General features: G+C 37.8%; 1 protein-coding gene and 1 long non-coding RNA gene across 3 annotated transcripts in view; both read right to left on the bottom strand.

Annotated features, from left to right (window-relative positions):
• LOC149532630 (protein NLP9-like) overlaps window positions 1-20,745 on the bottom strand; it is a 31,455-nt gene extending 10,710 nt beyond the window's left edge. Inside the window, exons 1-4 of one of the 2 annotated variants that reach the window (XM_089807093.1) lie at window positions 19,350-20,745; window positions 18,866-18,913; window positions 18,006-18,758; window positions 11,130-11,253 (exon numbers count right to left, since the gene is read on the bottom strand). In XM_089807093.1, coding sequence (XP_089663219.1) covers window positions 11,130-11,253; window positions 18,006-18,758; window positions 18,866-18,913; window positions 19,350-20,318 — 1,894 coding nt within the window. In that variant the 5' untranslated portion in view covers window positions 20,319-20,745. The remainder of the gene's footprint in view (window positions 1-11,129; window positions 11,254-18,005; window positions 18,759-18,865; window positions 18,914-19,349) is intronic. The other variant, XM_089807094.1, reaches the window with a different exon arrangement.
• A 10-nt stretch (window positions 20,746-20,755) lies between these two features.
• LOC149532629 (uncharacterized) lies at window positions 20,756-21,239 on the bottom strand. Its single transcript, XR_016357979.1, has 2 exons — window positions 21,012-21,239; window positions 20,756-20,889 (listed from the first exon to the last, which is right to left on the bottom strand). It is a non-coding gene; the product is annotated as an uncharacterized LOC149532629 (long non-coding RNA).
• Between the last annotated feature and the right edge of the window lie 833 nt (window positions 21,240-22,072).

The following is a 22,072-nucleotide window of genomic DNA, read 5'->3' as shown; positions in this document are numbered from 1 at the left end:
CCCCGACCCCCATCAAACAATGAGTCTAAACAAATATTAGACCCAATGATGAATCATGATCGCAAAATCTGCATAATACAAAATACATATTTGTTGTGAGGTTTCACATCATCGCCCCAAAATTTTGGGGACCCCCTTTTTTCGATTGCCTTCGCAAATTTTTCGGAGTTGTCCGAAGGTTTTCGATTTGAAATTTTTTACACCTTGGACACCTTTGGGCCAAGGGGGGATTTGATGTGATTGGCTTTTTCAACCAGTGTTAACTTGATTTTCCAGAGCACGTAATTTTTTCCTTAGGGCAAACAAATTTCAAAAACAACATTTTTCGATGGTTAAAACAATATTCAGTAGGATAAATTTGCAAATTTTTGGACTTAGACTGATTTTTGAAAATTTGAAATAATTGTATAAACTTGAACATTTTCAGAATGAATTTTACATTTAATTGTTTTGGAAAATCTTGAATTTTTGGTGAAAAGGGAAATTTTTTTATAGTGAAATAAGTGTTTAGGATGGTAGATGTTAGTGCAAGCAAGAACCCAAAGGGAACGAATACCAAAAAGGACAAAGAAGACATGATGCCTAAGACCACCTTCAGTACAGTGAACATGGTACAGTTGAAGGACAGACTAAAGGAAGGACAATCCCCCGTGGCAAAGATCTACAAGAGCGGAATTGTACATGCAACAGCTTTCCCTCCTACCTTGCCTTGTCTAGAATTAGTAATGGAGTGTGCATCCCGGTTTGATATTGTTACTAAGTCCATCATTTTTGATTAAGGGAAGAGAGTGTTAGCCAACATCGGCGAACAAGTGGTCGAAGAGGTATTCAATATTCCCCAGTGTAAAGACATGACAGTGGTAATGATGGATCAGGCGGCCAAGTTATTTCAGGATTATTAGGAGGCTTACTTCATTCATCTAAAGTAGAATTGGTTGCACGAAGGCAAGAAGAGAGTTACCAAGTCACCAAAGCTCATCAGGTCAGATTTCAAATCAGAGTATGGCAATCTAATTGTGCTTCTCAGCCGAATCATGGTTGTGGCTCAAGGTATGCAATTCGAGAACTAGATGTACTTCATTGATGAAATGGAAAATGGAAAGAGAAAATTTGATTGAGCTAGAATTATAAGCGAAAATTTAGAGTTGCAACTTAGGACAGTGCAAAATCAAAAGTAATTCTATATGGGGTTCTATCTTTTCTATATGATTGTGAGACTATATGAAAATCTTGGACTTAAGGCCTTAGGAGTGATTGGCAATGGGCCGAGGCAATGTTTGGTACATGAGTGTTATCCACAGCTTCATTTGCACAACACCAAAGATTATACGATGTTTTATGATGCCTTTGCCATGAAGACGGTAGGGATATTACAAGGGATAGCTGCTAGAAGGCTCTCAATGAAAGCGGAAGCAAAAGTTAAATAAGTATGGGAGTTAGTTCATCCAATTTCCGCAATTCACATATATTAGAGTGGTAGGAAGTACAGTTTGTCCCAAGAGACTTTCAAGGTACCCACCTGACAAGGTAGTTTTGATGGAGTTGGCTAGGCAACTTGAGCATTATGACAAAATGATGAAACTTAAAGGTGAGACGGGGATTACCTTCTCATTTGGAATAGGCAATGACACTTGCCCCAATCCTGTTGCCTTTGCAGCTGCGAAGAAAGAGGTATAGAGCTAGACAAGGATTTGATCCTGATAGTCTTATCAAGGCATCTCACAGAAACACATTTAAACATATTCCTACAATAGAAGATTTTTGAGCCAATGCACAGGATGACTTTCATGTGAGAAAGCTAGCTTTCTCAAGATTGTCAGTGAGCATGATGAGGGCAATCAAATGGAGAGGCCTTGATATTCCCGATCAACTGGAAGAAGATGAAAATGTGCTAAGAGGAAATTATGATACAGTGGATGGAACGGAGTTAAGTAGCTTGGGATGATCACCATGATCCTTCCTTAGAGGCAGTTACAAGGACAGTTAATCTACACACCAAGTCGTGGTACAATGAGAAGTTAAGGCAATTACAAAGTCAGAAGTTACGTCTTACTTATGAGAAGATGAAACTGGGGGAAGAAGGTCCAGTGGAGTTAGTCGGACAGAAAGGTGAAGGCAGTAGCCAGCAACAAAGAGTAGTTAAGAGCAAGAAGAGAAGTTTGGAGGTTGAGAAAAGTAAAGAGCATCAAGAGCTTCCAACAAAGAAATAGAATGCAACACCGTCAAGGGAGAGCATAACTGTGGCTAGAAGCCAAGAGGATAATACAAGTGGACAAGGGGCCGTGGTAGAGGTGAGCTTTGATTTAGAATCAAGTGGTTACAGTGACAGTGCCAAGTACTCTCCTCTCTCGGAGAACCAACATGGAGATGATATGACTGTCACTAGTGAAGAAGAGGATAGGCCAATTGATATTGAGGAAATAAGCCAAGCGCCCGAGGCCATCGGTGATGCTTTACTAGTCAAACCGAATCCAGATTTGGGGAGATGCACTACACCACTATGGTTAAGGCAAATGCTTATGCCAAGAGGCAAGGTGGTGACTGTCCGAACAGCTAAAGATATTCAAGGGTTAGTGGAAAAGGATGACAGCATGAAATAGAAACAAATTGCAAAAACGGTGGCAAAGGTATGGTTAAGGCAAATGCTTATGCCAAGAGGCAAGGTGGTGACTGTCCGAACAGCTAAAGATATTCAAGGGTTAGTGGAAAGGGATGACAGCATGAAATAGAAACAAATTGCAAAAACGCTGGCAAAGGTAATCAGGAGTGATGATGAGGGTGACCAAAAAGTTCAGATTGCTATACCAAAGGTTAGCAAGGCAATGGATGAGATTGCAGCTCAGGAATATGAGATAGTAGAGCATAACTTGGGAAGAGTCACAAAGGACATGGAATGTGAAGAGATCCAAGAAGGCATGGTTTCAATTAGAGAAAGGTTGAGAAAGGCAAACAAGAGGATTGTAAAATTGGAGGCCAAAAACAAGTATTGGAGAGATTGCCAACCTATCCAACAATTGCATCAGGCAGCCCTTCCTCAAAATAGTGGGAGCAACACAGAAGAGATGTCAGCTCAATTGCACGAAGTCAAGGACTGGATCCATGATATAATTCAAGATGGGCAAAATTTCTTGCCTTCCTTTATCTCAACATTCAAGTCATTGGTGGCTATTAGAGACAAATTCAGAACATTTGAAGGGGAGTGGAAGGATTTCCTTCCAGTCAAGGACTTAGCCATTCCCAAGCTACAGCCATTTATTGGGCTACCAAAGAGATATTTGGAGAGAGCCAAGTTGGTAGACGGAGGAATGAGCACGATGGAGTCTTGGTTTGTTGCCTTGACCATCAGATTGAGGATACTTGAAGAGATACAGAACAAGATTGCATAGCACAACCCAGGAATTGACACTTCCATTTCAACCATGTTGAGCAATGTTGAGGCTACACTTGATTTCGAAGATATCAAAGAGGACATCAATGAAACAAAATTTGGATCAAGATTGGATGAGGTGGTGAAGGTTACCCTCAAGAAGAAGCATTTGGGCACCCTTGCCTCTCTCAATGCCTTTATCAAATATGCAAAAGAATATGAGAAGGATCATGAGAAGACACTACAAACAGCGAGCAACATGATGAATTCAACTGAGCTCAAGGGGAAGCATATGTGTTGTGAGGTTTTCACACCATCGCCCCAAAATTTTGGGGACCCCCCTTTTTTTCAATTGCCTTAGCAATTTTCAGTGTAGACATTTCAAATTTGAAGATTTCACACCTTGGACACCTTCAAGGCCAGTGGGGAGAAGGTTAGATTTATTTTCAACCAGTTTCAACTTGATTTTCTAGAGCCACCAATTTCATCCTTGAGCCGAACAAATTTTAAAAAGCAACACTTGGTAGGATAAAATTGTAAATTTTGTACTTAGACATTTTTCTTTTGAAAATTTGGATATAATTGTGTAAATTTGGATAATTTTCAAAAATGAAAATTTTGTTAAATTTGGTCTTTTGGAAAATCTTGATTATTTTTGGTGAAAAAGATAATTTTTTGTGATGGTGAAATAAAATTGCAAAAATCAATTTTTGGCTTTAGAAGAAATTTTATTTTATTTTTTGTCAAAAAACAAATAAATAAATTTATTGGCATAGCAAAATCGATTTGGGTAAGAAATTGCAAAAAATTGATTTTAATAGATTAAAATTGTCTTGAAAAATTTTTGCCTTTAATGAAATTGGTAATTTAATATTGAAAAATGGCTTTTGGTTAGCTAAAATCCAAATTTAATGACGTATTACTAAACCCCCATTAAATGGAAATATTTAACACCCTCAAGGCATTATTTAATTTCTTTTTGCAATTTAGAACTAATTGGCAATTTAGAAAGTTAATTTTTATCATGGCAAAAGTAATTTTGGTTAAGTATTTAATTGTGGGCCATAATTTTGCATTAGTTATTTGTTTTTCTTTCTCCCAGGGTCCAAGAAGAAAGTTGGGTATAAGAGGAGGCCTCTCTTCCATTTCTTCCTCACTTCTCACTTCTCCTTCTCAAGGCGTTGGTGATTTTGCAAGAGCAGATCTGCACTTTTCTTGCTTGGTGAATTTTGTGGAGGGCGAAATTTGTGGGAGCCGAAATTTGTGGGAGCCAAAATTTGTAAGAGATAAAATTCTGATTTTTGCAGGTGGCTGCAATTTTTGCCCTAGGTTGGGAAATTTTATTTGGAGATGAATTGCATGATAAATTTCTAATTTGCAAAGGGATTTGAACTTCTTGAAAGTCATATCCTAGGTTCTGAAAAGTTGCTGTAAGTTTACTGGTTAAGGTGAATTTTCCTCATCTAGAGTTGCAAGGAGTGATTAAGCTGACATCCATCTTTCGTTCTAGTCTAAGGATTGCTCCGCTTGGTTCTTCTTGCCTTTTGGTCCACCACTCTACCATCCCGTAATAGGGCGACGAGCATGGAGGATGATAGTGCAAGTAAGAATTCCAAGCGGGCGAACACTAAGAAAGACAAAGAGGATATGACACCCAAAACTTCCTTCTTCTCGAAAATGAAGTGAATAACCGACACCAATATCTGTACAGTGGACATGATACGGATGAGGGACAGACTGAAGGAAGGACAATCCCCCTTGGCAAAGAAGATGTCAACGAGACAGATTTTGGATCGAAGTTGGATGAGTTGGGAAAGGTTTCTATCAAGAAAAAGCATTTGGGCACCCTTTCCTCTCTCAATGCTTTTATTGGATTTGAGAAAGAATATGAGAAGGATCACGAAAAGATACTACACGCAGCAAGAGGCGTGGCGAAGTCAACGGAACTCAGGGCAAAACACACACCTTGTCCTCCTATGGAAGAAGTTAATGAAACGCTAGCTAAGTTCATTGCATTAGCTAAGAAAATGAAAGAAAAGGGAAGAGTTATATTAGAAGATCATTTGATGTAAGCCCAAGTGGCAATTTCCCTTTCTTTTAGAATAGGACAAGTGTCTATTTCTGATTGGCCACCATTTTGGTGCCTTCTCATTGGTTGCCACTTTTTGCACTTTTTTCATTGGTCCATTGATAAGGTGGCAGCTTCTCATTGGCCGATGGGGTGGAAACCCTGATTAGGGTTTTGAAGATCCAATCTGGATCGTTGATCTTGTTTTGATCTCCACCGTCCGTTGTATTTTTGGCCCCTATAAAAGGCCATTTGTTCTCATTTGTAAAGTGGTTGGAGAAATTGTTGCGAAGATAATACCAAAATGCTCTCTTTTTCATTGTTGTGATTGGCATGTTGATCAAGAACATTAGGTGTTATTGCATGTTTTCTACTTCCACTTAGTTAGATTTTCTTTCAAGTTGTTGAAGCAAATTGCATTTGAAGTTGTTTAAGTGAAGTTAAAGTAGATAGATAGTTGTATGGTAGCATTGGTAAATGTTTGATAGGGATCAATACTAGGCCACTAGCATCCTAGCGGCTGGTTGGAAAGCTTTGTGTGGTAAACTAGTTTATTATTCCTTCGAATCATTGCACCTGTGGAAGTGAGGCCGCTAGTCAGCTCTCATTAGGTTCGATCCCCGTCCATTTGCTAACCTTCCATTCATAGGTAGGAGTAGAATAGTGAGTAGTTGGGTAGTCGAAGCTTACAGAAGTAAGTTAAGTGATAGAACTCATCCATTCACGTTCCAGAACCATCACTTTCCCAGCAACATCATCACTGGCAGACACATCCTCCATCACCACCATCATCAACATTATCTGCCTTCGCACATTTCACAAACCGAGTCACAATCACCTTCATTCCACCAAAGTCCAAGTCATTCTTGAATGAATAGCGTAAGGCCGCCTATGTGATTACCAGCAAATCACATCGATAAAACTGAGCGAGTATCCAACGGTGTAAGGAACATTGGAGCTATTGCTTATGTCTTCATGAGTAATAACTTTTCAAGAGAGGAGTTGCATGTTTGATATCCCATATTGAATATTCAAATCTTAATATGTTATGTAAGTGATACAAAACTCGCATCAACAATACGCTTTGCCCTCCCATGAAGGAAGTCAACAACAAGCTAGCCAAGTTCATTGCCTTCGCTAAAAAGATGAAAGAAAAGGGCAGAATTATATTAGAAGATCATTTGATGTAAGCCCAAGTGGCAATTTCTCCTTTCTTTTGGATAGGATAGGTGTCTGATTCTTAGTGGCCACCATTTTGGTGTCGTCTCATTGGTTGCCACTTTTCCTTTTTTTCATTGGTCCATTAATGAGGTGGCATCTTCTCATTGGCCGATGGGGTGGCAACCCTAATTAGGGTTTTTGGGATTCAATCTGGATCGTTGATTTTGCCTCTTAATCTTTACCGTTGGTTGTAATTTTGGCCTCTATATAAGGCCAATTGTTCTCATTTGTAAAGGGTTGAAGAAAATTGTTGCTTAAGATAATACCAAAATTGCCTCTCTTTATCATTGTTGTGACTTGCATGGTGATTAAGAACGTTTGGTGCTATTGCATGGTTTCTATTTCCAATTGTTAAAGTTAGATTTCATTGAAGCTGTTAAAGTAGATTTCATTTTGAGAAAGTTGCTAAGTAAGAGTAAGAGTAGATGGATAGTTGCATGGTGATATTAGTGGATGTTTGACAGGGATCTATAAACTAGGCCACTAGCATCCTAGCGGCTTGTTATGAAGCCTTGTGTAGTAATCTAGTCTTTTCCTTTGAATCATTGCATCCATGGAGGTGAAGCCGCTGGTTAGCTTTCATCAAATTCGATCCCCGTCCATTTGCTAATCTTTCCATTCATAGGAGTAGGAGTAAAATAGCAAGTACTTGAGTAGTCGGATTTCATTCTAAGAAAGTTAGGAAGGCATAAGTCATTTGAACACACCCTCCATCATCACCACCATCAACGTCATCTGGCACTCATATATTTTACAAAGCTAGATTCATCATCATCACACCAAAGTCCAAGTTATTTCTGAATGAACAACGTAAGGTTGCCTACATGATTACCAGCAAATCACATTGATATAACTAAGTTAGTATCCACAGGTGTAAGGAACATTGGAGTTTTTCTCATGGCTTCATGAGTATTAACTTTTCAAGAGAGGAATTGAGTGTTTGATATTCCATATCAAGTATTCAATTGTTATATGTTATGTAGTGGTACAAAACCGACATCAACAATATTCCCTAGTGCAAATCTCTACATCTTCACAGCCAAAGCCATAGTCAAGGATTATCTTGTTTCATACAATGGACAACTTGTTTAATAATAATATACAAGGACTGCCCTAGACAAAGTCGGCATCCTATATTAAATGTTCATTATGTTGTTGAATAAAAGCACCACTGACAATAAATGCCATATCATTCTCATGACAGATGGGTTCTTGTGAACCACTACTGATGAAACAAAGGTCAATTAGTTTGACTTGAAAACTACACAATTGAATCCTGCTGCAATATCACAATTTGGCTTGCTGCAGACGATATTTCCTACTTACCATTTAATGCCATTTTCATTATGCAAAAATAGTAACATACTTCTTAGTCCTATTTGATTACCCATGCTCACAAGGGCTCTATAATGTCTATGATGAATGCTTTATCGATGTTATTATATGAATATTTAAAATTTCTCTATATTTTCCTGGATCATTAATTTCATGGAACAAACCCAAGGTCCCAACAAAGATTCATGGATCATTATTTGTTTACCCAAATGAAAAGTTAAAATGGGAAAAGAAAAAAAATTGCTTGCAGACCAAGCATAACTGTTTGTGCTAAATAGATGGACTAGGTTATTTAAGGTTTTGAGATGCAGAAGATTCTTCTTAGGCATTGCACTGCCTCTAGTTCATTACCTGAAATTTTCTTTAAGGGCAAAGACATATGAGATCTACCATGGACAATATTTGCTAATACTCAATATTGCAGATGAATCCTATGAAAGTACTCAGACTAAACAATCCTCCAACCCCCTCAACAACTTCTTTACTCTGACTACTCTCCCCATGGGTTTGCATATATGCCATTTTACTATAGATTATTGCTGGGATGCCACCTATATGAAACCAATTTGGGACATCATAAACATAGTCAAAATTGATTTTCCGGAATGTTTGTTGCTGAAACACCCTTCCTTAACCCTTGAGTAGAATGTGCAAGAAACAAGACAAGAATCAATCATGGGCTGCAACTATCAGTGACTTTATTGATAGAGATAGATACTGCGACCTATCTATCTTCTAGCTAGAAAGATAGTGATCTTCTCAAGGCTCCATGGTGTCAATAATGGTCCCTCCACTACATCTGACAGGGTAAAATACCTAAAATTGTAGATGATTAAGAATACATCAAATGGGATGGGTTTTGTACAGGGAAATATTCAGTTAAAGGTATTTAAAGGTATCCTACTTAGCAGCTTCCTAACCAGTAGCTCCCCAAAAGATCTAACTGTGTATCCAAGGTTAGATATAATTCTTAGAGAATCTATGGAGAACAATTTAAAGGTATCCAAGGTTAGATATAATTCTTAGAGAATCTATGGAGAACAATTCAAATTTTTAATTCATCAGTTTTTCACACTGATACTGTGAGGCCAAAAAACCAGTAGACCACCTTGCCAACTGTAAAGTAAATCAAGATAAGTCTCCTCCAATGCAAGTGTGGAAATTGAAAACTCAGATGATCTCGTTATGCTTATTCAATATGGCTTGAAATGTTCAAAAACAAGAACCTCAAACTTTGGAGGTTCCACTAAATCTTCTTCATTCTAATCATTTGGAGGGTTAACAAATAGCTTTCAATATAACTAGTTGGCAAGATTCAAAAATGTTTTAAAATCATGGGTTGGTCTATTCACACCCTTTATACATGGCTTACCTCACAAGCCTACCATTATGATGCAAAGTTGGAGGTTTTAAATGATGTCCTTTCATTTATTTATGGCACCTTTGTTGATAGATCTGCTATGCAGTTGACTCTGTAATATGTGTGTTTTGAAATGATCTTTTGGTTGCTTCATACCCTCTGCACCGTTCACTATGGCTATGTCCACATTACTGGCTATGGACTATCTTCATGGTATTTCTCTTAATATGAAAGCCATTTTGGAAGCCTAGCCTCTAGACGAAGATAGAAATTTATTTTCACAGTTCAAAAAGGTAGGCTTTGGACTTAATTCAAAAATAATTTGGGTCCTAATGGTTGGGAAAAGACCTTCCACATGCCAGATGAACCAATATTATGGTGGCATACACAATTTGGCATTCATAATCTTGGAATAGATGCTTGTATGGATTATGAGATTTTTGTCAAGAAAAGTTTTTTCCAACAAAAGTCAAAACTATAGTGAGAGGATCCAGGTGTGAGAAATGTGAGTGGAAAATCTGCTACTGTTGAATGGTACTATGTTCAAGGTGGTTGCAGGTCTCCCTCTCCCCTACAATCACTGGAAAAAATAAATTTTGAATTACTCCATTCACACTACAATAAATTACCTTGTTTTGACAAAGAGAAGAGGATCAAAGTGGACAATAAAGTTGATCACTTGCCAGATTTCAAGCATCTCCTATACAAATTCAAGTACTAATCTCACCATTATGTCAAGAGCAAAGCATGCCACCTATACTTGTGGCACTACACCTGTTCAGCGTGCTTCCCAATAGTCCCAATATGGAAGAAACCTCCCCAATATGAATGAGCTGTGAGGCGACAAGTGGTCGCTCTCTCAAAAAATAGATCTTAAGGAAGATTTTCCAAGTCAGGGACAATATAGTAGCATGTGAAATAAGGAAAGCCAGCTACCTTGCAGAGGTGGGGTGGTGGAATATCTCACTAATTCAAATGGATGTTCCTACTGGCCACCAATGTTTGTGGCTAAGGCAAGGGTGTCACATACACAGTGATGGGTATAATTGAGATCATTCTATTCTAATTCGTGTGGGTACAGATGCTAACAGTTCCTTACTGGGAAAGGCAATGTTTGTAGCTAAGGCAAGCGCACCACATACATGTTTAGGAGTATGGTTGAGACTGCTATTCTGATTGCTGTGGGCACAGATGCTAGCACTTCTGGCTCTGTGATGGGTGACCACTCATGCTCAGGCAGTGGTGCAATGAAGCTGAGGCATGAAACTGTCTTCACCAAACATACAGCTTTAGTTTGAGTTTGGGGTGTGTCCCTCTTTTTTGTATGCTAATCCACCTTATATATCCATACAAATGGCCAACTGTCACGTTTACTGACCAACTTATATTTAATTTTTGCAAACTGAACACAATGATATGTCCAAGATTCACCTCTTTTTTGTCACACGTCCAACCTACAGCCCATTGGCCCACTGGTTGCAGGCTTCAAGTTTATTTTTCCTTTATGGAGGAGAATCGTAAACAAAACCCCACTAACAATATATGTGTGTGTGTGTGTGTGTGTGCGCGCGTGTGTACATATACACTCCAATGGAGCCAAGCCATGCAAATTGAAGTAGTTGAAAGTTTATAGTGCACTCTAGACATTGTTGTGGGGTTAACTCTTCTAAAGAGTATTATATCAGAAATAACTGAGGTGACCATGCTACTTTTAGAAAGAAGAATATAAAAGGATGGGATGTACAAAAGGCTACTGTTTCTAATAAAAATTTCTATACCTCCAATGCTTTTTGCAGCATCCTTAAGGGTTCCAGTGAAGTATTGCCGAAGAAGGTGATAGCTAATAGTTTTCTCAGTTGTTCCACGCTTTCGATCTAGACGCTTCTTCCCAGCACTGCCCTGCTACAGAAAAGCCACACTTATCAATATTTTTGAAACAAAAAACTTGACAGCATTAAAGATATATATTTTAAATTATTTTCTACTAAGGTAAACTTTGTATTGTGTTCATAAGACTATAGAAAAAATTAATGCAATTGAAAGATTAGATTAAAATGGTAAAACAATTTCAGAAGATATAAATAACAAGGGGTCACAAAAGAAGGATTGATGATCCCCTTTATTGATACTAAACTTCCCCATTATTGAATTCACATACAGCATAATAGTTCATGTGAAATATTCTCAAACTATGGAATGCAACAGCCCTACTTGTGGCCAATGTACAAGGATGTGCTACAATTCAAATAAATTATGATCAACTTCAATCATAAGCTGAGATCATGTGATCAAATGGAATGCTTTATTATATGAATATCTTGATTAACATTCTGTAAACTTAACTGTTTTTTTGCTTTGCAAGGAAAGGAAGAAAGAAGATTCAAAAATCAAGCTCAAAGAAATCATTTCAAGATCAAGCCTTCAAGGAGGGACATGATCCAGGTTTAAAGACAAGATTGAATCCATACACAAGTTGAGGTTCAGGCACAAAAGGAATTTGAAGACCATGAAGAAGACAAGCTCTAACAAAGAAATTGATTGATGGAAGGAAAATGAAGGAGGTGTACAGAGTGATGGTCAAAGAAGAAATGGATGAAGAAAGATCAGCTAGAAGGGCCCAGCAATATGAAGGTCAAGAAGATCAAGGCTAAGCAGGTTCAAGCCAAGGATGTCGAAGGATCACCATGAGGGTGAAGATTACAAGGGATCGCAAACAATGAAGGTAAAAGATTCAAAGAGCTCAACTACTGCAAAGTCAAGATACCCAAGGAGAAGATTTCCAAAGAAGAGAGGATGGAATAGTAGAAATGAAACAGAGGTTGCTAAATGATGAGGCGGCATCCACTCACCCTCATCCAATCAAATTATTCCAAGTGTAGGTGTAGAAAGCACCTTCTAGAAGATGATCAAATCAGATGACTTTCCATCTTTGTCTTTGTATTTTCTCAATGGTTCTCCTATCGTCGAGTTTTCTCATTGGCTAAATGGGGAATATTCCATTTTACTACATTTAACATCTCTAGAAACCCTAATTAGGGTTTTATTTAGAAAAATGTTGGCCATTGGTTTCAAATCAATCCTAGTTATTCCTTGTATTTGGGGCTCCTATATAACCCCTAGTCCTCTCATTTGTAAAGGGAGCTTTTTGGAGAATTGTTGCCAAGATACTACCATAATTGAAATAAATCATTGAAGTGTGGCGATTTAGTGAAGATTGTGAAGTGTTGTGTGATTCTTCGATCTCTCAAATTAGTTTAGAATTTGCTTTAAGTATTTAGTTTAGAATTTTCTTTGAGTACTTTAGTTGAATCGAAGAAAATGTGAATGAACATTTGTGAAACTTGCCTAATCCATAATACCTGTGATTTGATGATTGGAAGTCACTTTGATTGGTCAACTAGAATCTAAATATAAGATTAACTTCAATTGGTTACTTACACATTGATATGCATCCATTGATGATGTTGGTGTTATACTAATGCTTTGAACATCTATCGCTCAGCTCAGAAGACTATACTAGCTTGGTGGAAGTTAATGACAAAGCTAGAGCTAGTACAGTCTAGAAAGACATCCAGTATATCTTGCATTCAAGGATTACAAAAGACTCCTAAACCCTTATCTCTTTTTGCAATTTATTTCAAAAGCTCTATTGGAATAGGATCGAGTAATTTCATTGTCATCACATTTGCAAAGAGAATTGATAACTTGGGGTGGATAGCATAAGTCCACTTGGGTTACCAACATGCATCAAGCCAAACAAGCTCATATCAACACTAAAGTCACAAGTACACAATCGGAACCTTGGAGTCACCTATATGATCTTCTCGGCAATCTTAGCATGCGTGGTGTCTTTGTTCAATAGAGGATAGAGTGTCTTTGGCACTTTATTCTGTGTTGGTGTGGTTATAAAACACTCATCAACAATACTATTTCTTGTTACTTAGATTTTCTCTTTGATAATTTGAATGGTTCATGGCTATTCATAATTTACAAGGACAACTTGGTAGAATGTAATGTACAATGTAAAAGGAAACAATTATGATATTAGAAAATCATTTGATTGGCATATTTTTAATAAAACTATATTTTTTATATAGTTTTAAGGGCAAATATGTATGGTAGAGCGAAATAGATCATAAGATTAAGCAGTTGTTTTCGACAATCTGTCGAGAACAACTATCATAAGAGCTGCAAACTAAATTTACAAACCATTTTTTAATGATAGGAAGTTCCATCTAAGTAAATGAAATTAAATCATTCCTACAAATGGAAGATTCCTTGCAATAGACTCCTCCCTCAATTTTTGCATGCATTCATATACTAATAGGCCATCTGATGTAATCCAATTATCATTAGCTATGTGATCTGCATATGATCCAACCCCATGTGTCAGCACTATACTCGGCAACATTCAGCCAACCCAAGGCATTAACCAACAAGATTCATCTTCACCAGAAAATCTCCATGCAACATTTTCTTTCACTACACCATTGCATGGAGGATGTACCTTTCTAGTCATTGCTGTGTCCCCTTGCACAGGTTCAAGCTACAATTCCATTCATGGGTTCCATGCACCACTGCAGGCAAGATATAAGGGCAAAACACCTCATGGGCCTCTGTGTTCATGCTAGAACCAACTATGCGTTGATGCCTAGTACCAATTGCCATTGCACCACCAAATGACATGAGTACAGAGTTCCAATACCCACAGTTTCTCATTGGTTACACTTCTTTGGTAACTATTGGTAGACAAACCATATTATCTTCTTTAACAGTCATTCCTCTTCCTCATCTTTTGGTATTGATGCACGTGTATGTGGACTCAACAAACTTTGACATCTCAGAAACTGTCATATCATAATCTTTATATTCATAGAAAATCTGATATGAGTTCTGATTTGTTCTTCCAATGTGCGCAACTTGAACGGATGAATATTATTTCTTCCTTTTTATATTTCTGTTATTCAATATTCTTGTGATATATCATGTTCAAAACTGTAATTTATAGTGTTGTGCCTGGACTGCTCCCTGAATCTAATAGGTATAATGAGTTTTACAATATGCGAAACAAGAATGAATTTCTAATATTTTATTGCAGTGATTTGTGTCACAGTAGTGTCTTCATCAATACAATGAAACTTCAAGTTTGAAATTCTCTCATTCACTAGAGTGCCTTCTTAACTTATCCAATCTTCAGACTTTTTAAAAGACATTCAGTGCAACTCACACATCAAAATCCTATAAATGACTACTACAACAACAATAGGTTCATCTTCAATCTATGTTCCAAGTTATAGAAATAAAGTAAAAGATATGGAAATGTTCACATTGCTATTAAATCCAAATTCTCTTTGCAATCAACACAAAATTCCAAAATAGAATCATCTGTAAGTATATAACGTTAGTTCTTATTGTTTCAGTTCCAAAGTATTCTTATCTCAAAAATAAGTAGTGGTAGAGAAAAGTTATGACGGAATGTACACCATAGTGTTCGAAAAAAATTTAAGCTGACATCTTTATGCATTCTTCCTTTTTCTTAGAGGTGGTTTTTAAAAATGCCCCAATTTCTAGGTATCAGTCTCAAAAGTTATATCCTTTGACATAACTAAAATTTTCTTTTGCACGTTAGCTTATGTGCATGATTTGAGTGGATCCTCTAAATGTATCACTAGTGACATGCAGAATCTATGTTTCATGCTTTGGGGTACTTTTGAAAGCCTCCCAGTAGTTGCTCAATCTCCAAGATCACAAATCCATCTCCAGCAGATTTTGCACAAACTATTTCAACAGGGCAAAATGATCCAGTAAGACCACATGGAGGCCTCCAAGAATGCACCCAACATCAAAGTGGTCTTCATCAGCTTTATCACTATCAGGTTTCAAGATGCCTACAAACCAAACACCATGACCAGTTCCAACATGTGGCACCACCAAGTGCCAACTGTGTTACTGCATCAATCTTTGAATTACGGATACCTCCCTTTGAGGAATTGAGGAGCAGTGCCCTCATGTGGTGCATTGCAATGCCTCATGGGCCAGATTTGAACTCTACATTCTGACACAAATCAGCATAGCCATCAGAAGGAAAAAAGTTGTAAGCTCAAACATTTCAACATCCATGATGGTTTTTTTGCAATCACAGCTTTGTAAAATTACCTATAGTGTAGATCTATATCATTGAATTTCACAAGCAGTTAGGATAGCATAGATGTATGTTAGTGGAAAATAATCAACTATCCATCTCCCTTGAGAGAATGCCATATACAGAACACACAGAATACTAAGCTTGTCTGTTTCAATTCTAGTATCACTCCACCATGCATCTCTTTGGATTAATCTGCATCTGTGATTTATTTAGATTTCTACCATCAGCTTTCATAAGCAATAAACATAACATAGACAAAGCTACTGGAAAATAAGCTATATGCCTCCCTTGAGAGTACACCATATACAGAACACACAGATCAATAATCTTTTCAGTTTCAACTTTAGTGTCACTCTCATGCATCTCTTGGATTAATGCTTATTTCTGAATAATTATTGCTTCTGTGCAGTTCACATCTACATTCTTACAGTTTAAAGTATTACACCGTTTTACACCACATATATCTCTTAGGATCCAGATCAGAAAAAAAAAAGTCAAATATCCATTCTGCCACAATAAATTACGATGGATTAAGGAATTTCCCGCACTAGATAAAAATAACACTGATCATTGCTGCACTAGGATATAACTTATTTTAATCCAAAGAAAATCCACCAAGAAAGGCAGGAGAGTTTACGGCTTGTTTCATGAAATATGTTTGACATGAGCTTTAATGTTTACCCTTCAGTTTTACCTTGGATCCTAAACAGTGCAGTAGAATTTTCTTTATTGTGGACATTATTATTGTCATGATACGAATTTGAATCTAACAGAACACCCAAACCTTGCAAAAAACTAAGAAGAAAATATATGTAAACAAAAGGACCCGTGCTAGCCTTGAGAATCAAAAGAATGGACAATAATGGCAGAGGTCCACTCTGTTTCATATCATTGCATAATTACTTAGCCCTCAATTTTACAATACTGGCAGAGGTCTTCCCTGTTTTATATTCGCTGCATAATTTTTTATGTGCTTTGTATTAATAAGCCTGATCATGGAATTAAACTAAACAAACTATCCACACTGATTTCTAAATCGTCACTGATTTCTAAATCGTCACTGATTTCTAAATCGTCACTACCCCTCACATCAAAATGTACCTTTAATTTGAATCTGCAGTGGTGGCATTGGCAAAGGCTTAGGCTCCACTCTTTTTTAAGCTAGATGCTATTTGTTTATACTTTACACTCACTATTTCTTACAGTTTGTCGATTATACTTAACATTCACTATTCCATATGGTTTCACTGGCTCCACTTCTAGTTCTATTCCATGAGGCATCTGTTTCATTTGTTAGTAATCACAGTTGCCTAATAGTGTTGTTTAGAGATATCAAAATCTATGCTTTGATCATTTTTTCTGTACTGATCCCACCGCTGCATCTGTTTTGGATTTTGCCATGCTGACTCAGTGTCCACTTTCTAGTTCCTTAGTGTTACTCTTGTTACAATATGTTGTAGATGACACCATGCCTTCTAAGTATGAATCTTCAATATATGGTCCCTCAACAAACTCTAAGGTTTCAACTTCTCTTTCATATGTTGATCTGATTTACACATTATTCTTCACCATATGAATCTTATTCATATGGTTTCCCAATTCAATTGTCCAATCTTATCTGCAAACACTAAGGTTTGAAAAACTATTTCATATGTTATTCTAATTTTCGCATTATTCTTCACCAATGCATTGATTAGATTGTTATTATCCTTCTATTTGCAATCTCCTAACCTTATTTGTGCACATATTTACAAGTTTCATAGGAGCATCAGTATGAGAACAAACCATACAATTTTTTAAAGAAGAATTTGCAGTATGGTCCTAAAGGCCCAAGAGAAAAAACTGCAGAAGAAAACATCCTCCGACTGTACTCATCATACTGATCAAATAATGAGAAAAACAAAGGAACTGATACAAGATCTTTGCTACAGCCCTGCATCTTCAACTAAATATCCTGGCTATAATACAAGTCCAGAAGAATAAGCAAAGATTAAAAAGAAAGAGGATATCCAGTTAACATACAGCAGCAAAATCGTGTACAACTGACAAATGCTCTAGTCCTTTATACCCATATTATAAAAGTTTTAATCATTCCATTCGCCATTAGGCCCATTAAAACAAGTGAAATGTGACTTCTAAAGGATCTTGCCCCTGGTCTCTAATATAATAGTTGTCAAGTTCGCTTACCAAGTTGACCACATTATCTAACCCTGCAAGTGTCCATGTCAGTTTGGGCATACAATATCTAAATGGCATCAAATGAAACCAAAGTTATTCATTGTGATAAGAGTCCAATAGAAATTATCTATGTAATAATATAGCGTGAGAATAAATGGATCTCTCTCAAAACTTTTATTTATTAATTGTTGTAATTATATCGAGCAAATAAAAACTTTCCAACTTTCCTAAGTATTCGCCTCAAAAACAAAATAGAGTGTGGTTTTAGATAGCCGCAAAAAATCCCAAACTTACATCCAAAACACAGACATGAAAGACAAGTTAAGCTAACCTGTAATGATTGCCAATGCAAGTCTTGTCCAATTGTTTCACCTCTACTGAACTGTGCATGCCCAATCAAGCCCTCGGCAAAAGATAACTTGGGATCTAAATGAATTGCTTCAAAGCCTGTATCAGAAATACTGCCTGATGCAAAATCCTGCCATTCGGATTTTCTGCAGTGCTCATCATTATTTCCATTGCCATTCAGTTTAACAGTTACAGATCTCAAACTTCTGCACATTAATTGTATGGTAGTAGACAATTTCTTCAACAAAAGTTGCTGTTCTGAAATGTCACTGCAAGTAACTGGAAAATAAAACTCAAGCACATAGTAATCACTTTCAGTATAATTACTCTGCAAACAAATAGCTAGGGCAGCAGTCAGGCCAAACATACGTGCATAATGAACCAGAGGATATTCCATGATGCCGAAGCTCTTCACATCACTAGAAAAGTATGGATGTTTCAGAGCAAATGCTTTTCCTGGAACCCCCTGCCCTATCTCCAAATGGTGCTCAGAGCATGCATTTCTGAAAGGCAGCAAGTAGGCTTCCCTCACAAAGCATGCCATCTCATGATTTGACAAGTATATTCCTTCTAATCTCTTACTTGAACCCCAGGTCTTCTTAGTCTCACTCTTACTAAGATTATAATGCTTACAAGGAACCCATGTCTGTGCTAACGGTAGATTGTGAGTCTCACAAACTGTTTTTAAAATTTCTAGTATCTCAGCTAGAGCAGCACGATGGCATGGATTATGGTTCTGATTCGATAAAAAAGAATACCGAAATTCAAGTTAGACCAAATCAGTAATAGGAAAAGTTTGGATAGAAACTGATGAATAAATGATAGACAAAACATTCGCCATACCTGTGGTTTTGGATGATCCCAAACCTCTCGAGTATTTAGACTCACGGCCTGTAATAAAGTTAAAATAATAAATAGAAACTACTGATAATTTTGAAAATACAGAAATAATAAACTGAAACATGTGAGGTCTCTATCGAAAAATCATGTCAAACACTCGTATTTACAAATGTTTTGTCAAATCTTCAGTTTCACTGTTATCCAATTATTTCTTTTACATGCTTTCACACGGATTGATTTTTGATTAGTGCGTAATAAGTAAGAAAAAGTTCCAACAGATATATAATTTATAAATAAAATCTAAAACTTTCTACTTGAGCATTCAATGGTATGTCCTCCTAATTTGAATGATAGGAGTCAACGAAAATTGGGTTCCTTGAATTTTTTGTAAAAGTGATGTTGTAGATTGTTTCCTTCATGCCTGTGTTTTCGACCAAACAAACTTTTTGACATTGCATAGTAAAAGTATGAAGAAAAAATAACAGACCTGAAAAGCTTGGCATATGTGGTCAAGTTCTAAAGAAAAGTCGATTTCTGTTGCGGCTCTCACTAATTCAACTACTGCAACACAATCTCGACTATCCTGCTCGAAAATAGGCACGCCAAGGCACCCATTAACATTGTGCGCCTGGGCGTGATTTATCCTTAAGAATTCATTTCTTCCATAAAATTGAATATTAGGAGTCCATTCTGGCATTCCTCTGAGAAAAACCCTACCAGGCAGCCCTGGAAAAGCTCCTGGACCTGTTTCTGCAGGAAAATAAAACCCTGTAGATATGTCACGGTAGCCATGTAAGGACCCGCTGCTCTCGTCTACGACATAGGGCTGCTCGCAGCTAGTGAGAACATGTCTATTTGATCGCATCACAGGCATCCAAACCTGCAATAGTACATTCCCTCCACAAAACTCCTTTAAATGAAGGAGTGCACGCAGTATTCTGTGCTTTAAAGTTATCAGTGTGAATCTAAACAGATGCTCCTTACTATCAGTTTCTTCTTCACCAGAATTCATCAATCTTTTAACATGGTGCTTGCCGTTTCTACCCACATCCTCCTCCTGGTATTCCCATTCATTGCACTTCTCAATAACAGACGAAACAGCGTCCGGTTCCTCTACAAAGTGCTCCGTTTTGATAGGCTTTTGTTCCCAGCACGCATCCACAACCTCTTCCCCTGATGAATTCTCGCACTCCTCCACGGGGATTTTAGCAACATCGGACGACAGGTATGGACATTCCGGCAATGTCAGGTCATCTGGAATTATAAACTGGCTAAAATTCATGGGGGTTTCCGGCATCAAACACTCCCCGGGGAAGGGAAGGTTCGCTTGAAACACCGAATCAAACATCGGAGACGGTAAAATCGTCGTGCACTGATGAGAAATCGGCGACGAGGCAAAGCCCTCACAGTAGGCCGAATTTTCAAAACTCAATAACTCTGAAAGCAAAGGATCCATCTTTCTAAATCTTTTCCCCCGGCCGGCTGGCCTCAATACATCAAACTATCCCCCAAACTTTGTTTCTAAGTCCTACTATCCCAAACTCGCTTCCTGGGTCTTTACAACAAGGCGTCGGCAAGGCTTGCACTTGTGGAATTTTGTCTGCTGAAAATAAAGGAACAGCTGAAGCTCCACACGGAGCTGAGCAAACCTGGGATCCTGGAGATTCATTTATGTGGAAGAGCCGTTGTTGCCTTCGACTCGCCGGGTCTCGAAACCCTCGACCTCAACCTCCTCTTCTCCTCCTCCTCCTCCCCCTCCTGCAACGCACAAAATATCAAGGACAGTACACGGGCATATACACCATGGAATGAACAGGTGCTCGTATTAGTGGCGGACACACAGCGCAAACAAAATATTATTTGGTACTCCGCCACTACAAGATGCTGCTGCTTCTATGCCTGCTTAGCACAAATGCTATGCTGCAAAGCCACGGCATAACGACACGTGTCCTGCAAGCGAGGGTTGTGACCTACTGGGCGATGGTTCCGACGACCCCCAGACGAGCGGTTTGAAGACAAAATTTCGGCTGGCATTCAATATCCACAAGAAAGCAGAGTTCAAAAACCTTTAATTAAGTAATGAGGCGAAAAAGGACAGAATGGAGACTGTTCTAAGCTCTGCCCTTCTCACGGTCGGTACTTCACTTACTTGTTTGCACAGGAAAACATAGATTTGATCGCTTCTCTTCTCTTCTTCGGACTCGCCAAATTTGGGCGGGTGGTTCCATGCAGAAGCCGCGTGTCGGCACCGGAACAAAGCCATTCCTCCCTGGCACTATGTAGCCCTCCTATTTGGATTCCTGCTTCATTATTCCTCTGGGTCCACCCTGCAAAGTCGAGATTTTTTTCCCTTCTCGCTCCCCCCTCATACGTCACAGATCGAGAATTTCGAATAAAGATTTCTCGTATCCACGGTGGAAACTGGGTCCGTGTAATTAAGCGCAACTATTTATAATTACTGTGCCCTGCTTTAGCCAATTCCCATCACAATTCCCACCAGTTAGGTAGGTGAGTGCGAAATTGATTGGAGAAATCGTCACCATTTACCATTACAATTCCAAATGATTGGAGAAATTGTCACCCTTTACCATTACCATTCCCCTCGCACGCGTGTCACAGTGCGAACTTGGTAAGACGGATTGATTGTCAATCCAATTATTGTTGTTGTTATTGTACTCTGATCTGTGTGGAAAGCAGACTTTGGCAGTAATGCCATTGTTGAGTGAACCGAGTGAAACGATCCTAACAGCGACCAGTGTTGACATTATGGAAGCATTTGGATCATCTGCCTATGAGATTTCTTGTGCGCTTCTCTAAAAATATGTATTTCAATTAGATTCCGTCTTTCAATTAAATTTGTATTATTAGTAAGTTGGAATCTTTCATTATCAATAGGTTGAATAATTTTAAAAGTTTCTATTGGAAAGATTGAATCCATTATTAGCAATGGAGTCATATATGGTTTAGTTGTTAATAGATTGTGGGATCAAGGAACAATTCACTATTGATGTCGAGTACTATTCATTTTTTCAATGTTTCTAGAATATTAATGGATGTTGTTGTCAAGGATTGTATTATCGTCCTTACTAAGTAATCTACAATCCTCCAATGTTTCTTAATTTCAATGAATAGTGTGATCGAGAAATATCTCATCCTTAATGAGTAATCTAGGACCCTTTGATGTTTCTTAATCCTTAATAGATATCATGA

Source organism: Cupressus sempervirens, chromosome 10 (assembly GCF_028749045.1).
Source record: "Cupressus sempervirens isolate cs-2001-9-10 chromosome 10, ASM2874904v1, whole genome shotgun sequence".
Taxonomy (NCBI): domain Eukaryota; kingdom Viridiplantae; phylum Streptophyta; class Pinopsida; order Cupressales; family Cupressaceae; genus Cupressus; species Cupressus sempervirens.
Note: the sequence above shows the minus strand (reverse complement) of the source record. Positions and strands in the feature narration are given on the sequence as shown.